The 7,393-nt window shown below is 60.8% G+C and overlaps 2 protein-coding genes across 2 annotated transcripts in view; one reads left to right on the top strand and one right to left on the bottom strand.

Moving 5' to 3' along the window:
* Positions 1 to 1,544, bottom strand: part of VDBG_00401 (pre-mRNA-splicing factor prp1) — a gene marked incomplete at both ends in the record, with an annotated part of 3,142 nt that extends 1,598 nt beyond the window's left edge. Inside the window, one exon of the mRNA XM_003008674.1 lies at positions 33 to 1,544. Coding sequence (XP_003008720.1) covers positions 33 to 1,544 — 1,512 coding nt within the window. The remainder of the gene's footprint in view (positions 1 to 32) is intronic.
* A 466-nt stretch (positions 1,545 to 2,010) lies between these two features.
* On the top strand, positions 2,011 to 3,658 carry VDBG_00400 (dimethyladenosine transferase; the record flags this gene model as incomplete). Its single annotated transcript, XM_003008673.1, has 8 exons — positions 2,011 to 2,106; positions 2,171 to 2,227; positions 2,299 to 2,436; positions 2,501 to 2,560; positions 2,658 to 2,830; positions 2,886 to 2,928; positions 2,987 to 3,115; positions 3,314 to 3,658. 8 exons carry the CDS (start codon positions 2,011 to 2,013, stop codon positions 3,656 to 3,658), a joined length of 1,041 nt encoding a protein of 346 aa, XP_003008719.1.
* Between the last annotated feature and the right edge of the window lie 3,735 nt (positions 3,659 to 7,393).

Genomic DNA, 7,393 nt, shown 5'->3' with positions numbered 1-7,393 from the left:
ATTCCCTTGATGATATCGCCGCACGTGGCGACGGCGCCCTCCTCCTCGCACTTCTCGGCCTCGGCGATCCATTCCTCGCGTTTCGGCATGGCCGCCTCCTTGACCAAGACGTTGACAGCTCGCTTCATCACGTTGACGCTGGCCCCCAGCTGCTCCTGTAACCTGGCAGCGGCGATCCAGATTTCGAACGATGTCGGCACCGCCTTTCTCGCCTTGTTCAGCACCTTTTGTGCGTTTTCGGGCGTTTCCAGCCGCGCCAGCGCCAGCCAGAGGTCGACCGACAGGGGGATGATCTCGGTCGCCTTGGCCAGCAGCAGGCGAGCGTCCGTCTGGTCCTCTTCGAGATTGACGGCCTCCTTCCACAGCGCTTCCGAGTCGGGAATGTGATCCAGCGCCAGTCGGATGACCCTCTTCTTGGCCCGCGGCTCGTTCTCCAACCGCATGGCCTCGACCCACAAGAGCACCGACTTGTCGTTCTTCTTGATGGCCTCGGCGGCAATGATCTTGGCGTTGCGGACATCGTTGAGCCTGATGTTCTCCAGCCAGACGTCGACGTTCTTCGGGCACTTTTCGCAGCCCCGCGCGATGACGTTGCGGGCGGCCACCGTCTTGCCCGCCAGCTCCTCGAGGCGCGCGCCGGCGATCCAGCCTCCGGGGCTGTTGGGGTTCGTCTTGGTGACGGACGTCAGGAGCTCCCGCACGCGGTTGATGTCGGCCACCTGCGCCTGGGCGCCGTTCATCATGCTCTTGTCGAGGCTCGTGATGTAACCCTTGGGGTCGATGCTCGTGGCGCTGCCGGCGGCCGTGTCGGTGCCGCCGAGGGACGACGCCTGCTCGAGGCGCGACTTGAGCACCTTGTCGCGGGCGGCGCCAATCTTGGTGAAAGTGGTCATGGTGCAGTCGGCGCCGTCGGAGCCCGGGGCGACGCCCTCGTCGGACACGGTGGTGCCGAGCTCGGAGGCGTCGCGCGCCGCCGCCAGCACGCTGTCGGGGACGGCGTACTGGCGCTGGCGCAGGGCGGCGCGCGCGCGCTTGTTCTTGCCCGTGAGGTCGCCGACCTCGGGCAGGCTCGCCCACTCCTCGTCGGTGACGGTGCCGAGGGCGCGCTTGAGGTCGGCAAACTGCTGGGAGATTTTCGGGTTGTTGCGCTCGTACTCCTCCTTCTCGGCCAGCTCGCGGGCCTCGCGCTGCTTCTGCCGCCGCTTGCCCATCTTCTCGTCGACCTCCTGCCATATCCTGTCGGCCTCCTCATCGTCCTTGTCGTAGAGCCCGCCGGCGAAGAGGCCGACCTCGTTGTCGGGGTCCTTGAACCGGTCGTCGTCGCCGCCCTTGTCGTCGTCCTTGTCGTCGCCCTTTTTGCCGTCGGCGCCGATGCCGAGCTGCGCTGCACGCTTGGCGACGGCCTCCTTAATCTGGTCCTCACTGGGTCCCTCGCGTGCCGGGCCCAGATCTGATCGTGTCGTGAAGCCTGTCGCGCCACGGCCGATGCCAGCAATGTAGTTCTCGGGCGCCGGCTGGCTGAGGAAGTCGCGCCGACTGGCCATGGTGCCGCGTTTTCGGGAGAGGTCGTGACAGGAAAGAAAGAGTTTTGTGTTGCAACTCCTAGCATACAGGGCGTTGTGGGTGTTGGGAGAGGATGGGGGATGATCTCTCTCTTGCTCGAGAGTCACTGCCTTGGGAGGGCTGTCTTTCGGCTGTCTTTCTGGAGATGGAGCTGTTGGCGCAAGGCTGAAGGTGCACTAAAGTTTTAGGTGGCGGATCCCTGCACCTCTCTCTCTCTCTCTCTCTCTCTCTCTCTCTCGCTCTCTCTCGCACTCCACTTTATTTTTCGAACGGCTGCAGAACTGCCCCGCGATCACCGACAAATTATTTCGACGGCGGGATCCCAGCATCGCGACCGACACCGACTACAAGAACACACGCTCCGGCTCGACTGCGATCCTCCACCCCCTCACCCGAAGACTGGCGAAAGCGATCCGAAATCAGGCACCGACAATCCACTCTGTCACCATGGGAAAGGCACAGGGTGGCAAGCGCAACAGCAGCGCGGCGGGCTCCTCGCCGTATGCCAAACCGCAAAAGTCGAACAATGTCTTCAAGTTCAACGTATAACCACCTCCGCTCGCCGACCGCTTGAACTGCGCTGACTCTCCTCTCTTCTCTCACTCAGACGAATGTCGGCCAGCATATTCTCAAGAACCCCGGTGTCGCAGATGCCATCGTTGCCGTACGTATCCTCCGACTCCTCTCTGCTGTTTCGCGCGGGACACTGGGCTAACGATGCCGGACCAACTACAGAAAGCCGGCCTCAAGCCTACAGACACAGTCCTCGAAATCGGTCCCGGTACCGGTAACCTGACGGTCAGGATATTGGAGAATGCGAAAAAGTTGATCGCCATCGAGTTTGACCCGAGGATGGCGGCCGAAGTGACAAAGGTCGGTGCCCTACACGCAGCCGGGGATGATGGGAGTGTATGGGCGGCGCTGACAATGCGTGCAGCGCGTACAAGGCACGCCGGAGCAGCGAAAGTTGGAGGTCATGCTGGGCGATGCGATCAAGGTCAGTCTCTCGCTCTCCTTGTGCTTGGAGACCCCCCCCTCTGCATGGCGCAAGGCCAAGATACGACGGGCAGATTCACTGACACTCGATCCGCCAGGTCGACTGGGTGCCCTTTGACGTCCTCATCTCCAATACACCGTACCAGATTTCTTCGCCGTTGGTCTTCAAGATGCTGGCCATGCCCAAGCCGCCGAGGCAGGCCATTCTCATGTTCCAGCTCGAGTTCGGACAGAGGCTGGTGGCCAAGCCGGGCGACAAGCTCTACGGCCGGTGAGCACCCATCACACGCCGTTCACGTCAAGACCAATCTAACAAAGCCACACAGATTGAGCGTCAATGCCAACTTTTGGGCGACCTGCTCCAATGTCGTACGTCCTGCTCTCGCATCTACAGCGCCTCGCCGGTCCTGCATGCTAACTGGCGCAGATGAAAGTGTCCAAGGCGAACTTCAGGCCGCCCCCTCAAGTCGACTCGTGCGTCGTCCGCATCGTGCCGAAGCAGGGCAGCGAGCGTCCCAACATTGCCTTTGAGGAGTTCGACGGCCTGCTCCGGATCGTAAGCACAACCACCTTTTCCGTCTCGCCTGTACGAAACACGACTGACTGAGCGATTCCAGTGCTTCAACCGCAAGAACAGGACCATGCGCGCAAGCTGGCTAGGGACGAAGGAGGTGCTGTCCATGCTGGAAAAGGTACGTCTGGCCGCGGCACGCAGCCCCCACGCGAGACGTTCCCACGCTAACGTGATCGCCAGAACTACCGCGTCTGGGCCGCCATGAACAACGTGGCCCTCGACGACTCGCTGGTGGAGGAGGAGGAGGGCGACGACGCGGCCGACGAGGAGATGGACCTCGACGACGAGGCCGCCGAGCAGGACGACGACGGCGCGACCGACTTCTTCGCCGCCCTCAAGCCGGCCGAGGTGGAGAAGACGAAGAGCAAGCGCAAGAAGACCAAGGTCGCGGCCCTCGTCCGCCACAAGATCGAGAGCGCGCTCGAGAAGACGGAGCTGCTGGAGAAGCGCGCCAGGCAGTGCGACGAAACGGACTTTTTGAAGCTCCTGCACGCGCTCAACTCGGAGGGCATTCACTTTGCATGAGCACCTACGTCGTATACACGAGAAGAACAAGAACAACACACGACTGGAGCATGGGCAGGCGGAGAGGTCACAGTTGCTATTTTCCTTGGGCAGGGTGTTTTGGGAGTTCTGGTTACTTGAGAAAGGAAAAATGAGAGAGAGAGAGAGAGAGAAAGAGAGATATACCTCTGAATAGTAGGTTAGATTGGCCCACGGACTTTTCTTGCCTCTTTTCCGTCGAGGAACGGCACTCGCTCGAGGCACAATAAACTCCCCCAGCATGGGTACTTGATGACGCATTATCGTTATTATCCTCACCCACGTTACAGGAGCGGAGCCCTGGTCATGTGTTCGAATGAAAACCAACCCGACGAACCAACGAGCGAAGCGCACATCACATACCGAGGCTGCCGTCCCTCTCATTCCCTTCCAAATGAACATGGACCCCCAAAGCTGGGAGGAGAAAGGACCCCTCGCTCATCTTGCTTCTTCCTCGAAGAGCAGCCCCCACAGGTGCCGAAAAAGGGTCTCGGGCAGCCATGACCTCTTCCTCCCCCTGGTGTGCGGTCTGTGGTCAGGGAGCAAGCGGCGGCGGCAGCGAGGGCCCATTAACCTACCCCCACGAGAGGGAGAGAGCGAGAGAGATGAGAGGGACGGCTGGGATGATTGGTGAAGCCCCTAATCAAAAGTGCTCACGACCGACGAGCACCATCAACAAGTCGCGCCAGCACAGCACCAGAGCCACCCGCCTGCGGCTGTCCAACGGCACGGCCACGTCCATCTACTGCGCAGGCATCAATGCTGCTGCTGCCCAGGATGAGCACTAATCAACGCCGGGTTCCTGCGCAGATGATCAAGGAAGGGCCCGCTTCGGGAGCGCGAGCGCGCGTGCCCAAGGCCGGAACATTATGGGATGAGCCGACGGGGGTAGTGCTGGTGGTGGGCTCGCTGGCCAGTTGGCAGGATAGCCTTGGCCGAGTGGGTGGTGGTGACAGTTTGGGGAATGGCAGCAAAACTGGCAGAATCGGACGTCACAAGGACCGGCGGCGGCAGCAGGTTCGTCACAGAGAGCAAGCAGCGGAGGGCTGCAAGCAGGGAAGGCCCGGGGGGGGGGGGGCGGTCAGGATGCCATGTGCGTGGGTGTTCCAGTCCCTGGGGAGCGGTGAGGCTTTGGGAAGAAAGGGGCGGGGGACCTGGTCCCCTGGGCTTCCACAAAGTCAAGCGGCAATGTGTGGGAGGCGCTGCGCCACATGTTGGGTCCCTCGGCCCAGATGCCTGGGTGACTGACACAAGGGACAGGACACCGAATACTCATGGCTCAGTGGGGGGGGGGGGGCAGGCCTTGTCTGTCAAGTCTGTGTCTGGCGAGTGCCATGATCACAGGTCGGTCACCCGAAGATGAGCTGCAAGTGCCAATTTGGCATGAGGGTGAACAGGGCCGCTCGGCGAACCTGTCGCACAGCATGACCACCCAGTCATCACCGCTCGCCCCCGGCCCACCTGTTCTGCCCGTGCTGTGCCATGCCAGTGTGTGGCCGAAGCGAGATGGTCGTTTTATCATGTTTAATCAGCCAGCGCGGCGGCGGTGACGTCGGGTCTCAGGTCTCTCTCCACGGACCAGGACCCTGCCGTTGGACAATGTGCGAAAAAGCCAGCGGCAGCGGCAGCACCAGCATCAGCATCAGCATCAGCATCAGCAGCCAGTAACTTCTGTCTCGCTGGTCGGAGCCTCGAGCAAGGGCCGACCGGACATGACGGGCTGATGAGTTGGCCTGCGTTGCCCACCGCCTGCTGTTCCAAAAAGGAACCTTCTCCTTGCCTCGCTGCCTGGCCTCGCAAGTTGCCTCTTCGGTGGGGGAGAGGAGACATACAAGTCAGGAAGAAATGTCTGCAATGTCACCTCAGTGCCGTTTGGCAGGCCGTCGCCAGACCACATGTCCGATGTTCTTCTTTGTGACCTGTGTTCGAGTATGCACAAGCATGGGGGTTGGCACCCGCCCACACACAACTTTGGTCTGGGTCCCGACTACTGACACAATTATCCTTCGTCCAGTGCCTGGATGACAAGACAGCCGATCGTGGATGCACTGGTCGGCAAACTAGCGGTGATGTGGACGGACGGACAGCACACAACGGCTGGGACGGGTGAAGATGGGGTTCGCTGTTCGCCCAGGGGTCCGGACCGCGTCGCTGGCGCACTTGGTAGATGGCAGATGGCGAACCTTGCCAGGCGGAGACTGTTCTCTTGTTGAGTCGCGCAATAATCAGGTACCGGGTCATGCCCTCCCGACGGAGCAACAAATGTGCCCCCGACAGGACAGACAGGGCACAGAGTGTGAATGAGTGCGCGTCCCCAGCGGAGTCTAGCAGACGGGCAAACAGGCAGGCCTGGCGGGCTGGCGGGCTGGCGGGCTGGCACTGAGGGTGGAGTGGACGAGGCAAGCCTCCGAGGATAAAGGGGCCGGGGGGGCTTTGGGGGGGGGGGGAGGGACGAGGCGAAAAAGGGAGACAGGCGACGGTGAAGACTGCAGGGGTACTTTCGCTGCCACGTCTAGCTACAGCAGAGTGACCACCAAGCACTGCCTCCTTAAACGCACAAGTCGTGTACCTGATTAGTAGCGTTGTCGACAAGCACAGTACCCGGTACATGTACACGTACAAGTACAAGTATATCCGACTGCACCGAATGTTCGCACCACCCTTGCTGCCTTCGATACACTTCTGGGGTGCCGGCTCTATTGAACGACTCCGCATTCTTTGGCGGGATTCTTCCGAGCGGCCAGGAGAGGAACACGACGGACGGACAACGGGGCGTCAAGGGGCAAGGGTCGTTGCAAATGGGCGCCTGACCCGAGGCCGAGGATGGTGAGTGAGGCCCGAGGGCAAGGTTTTTTTTTTCTTTTTCTTTCTCTTCTTCACTTTTACTAGAACTTTCAGGTGGAAGCATACGGAAACCCGCGGGACATGAGAAATGCCGTCACGTGCACACCCATCCCCGCCCCCAGGGTTCGTCCAGATTCTTTCGTGACATGATGGGGCGAGGGCAGAAGAAGAAATGCAAAATCATCACCAAACCACAGCATCAATGGGAAATGGCATGAAGGACAGACGGACGATTAGCACCCTTGGCTTCGATGTGTTCTTTCTTGGAATAGGTACCAAGTACCAAGAACGTCTAGGCCCCCCCCCCTCTTCCGGCGTCCTGCGTCCTTCTCAGGTACGGGTGGTGTGCAAGGCGAAACACAGCGGAGAGGTGTGTCCGCTGCGGGGACCTGCCAGTCGAGAAGTAGCTGCATGTGTGAGGCATGTACTCCCCCTGCGGAAAATACCGAGGGAGCTACCTCAAGCGAGCAATGAGCGGGTACGCGAGTACCTCCACTGGCACATCCCTCTGGAGAGTCCCCGACCGCCCGTCCCTTGGCGGGCTCGTCCCTGCTGCTGCTGTTGAGGAGGGAAGGTGTAAGGTGTCGCACCTCCGGCCCACTTTCCCACCTTGCCCTCGCACTAAGGAAGGCAATGACGACCTACCGGGAACCTAGGCACAGGCTAGACCTGCCACCCCCCCGATTCCGATTGACCTTTGACACGTTCTGTCCCATCCCTCAGGGCCCAGGAAGCCCGCCGCCCTGTCTTGCCTACCCTGACTACCACCTGCCCTCACTGAGAGTGCCCGCTCCACTGTCCTCCACTTGTACCTACCTTGACCAGATACCTTGACTACTTTCCTACCTAGGCCAGCTTTTTTCCATCTGACCC

The sequence above is a fragment of the Verticillium alfalfae genome, genomic scaffold, assembly GCF_000150825.1.
Source record: "Verticillium alfalfae VaMs.102 supercont1.1 genomic scaffold, whole genome shotgun sequence".
Classification (NCBI taxonomy): Eukaryota; Fungi; Ascomycota; class Sordariomycetes; order Glomerellales; family Plectosphaerellaceae; genus Verticillium; species Verticillium alfalfae.
Note: the sequence above shows the minus strand (reverse complement) of the source record. Positions and strands in the feature narration are given on the sequence as shown.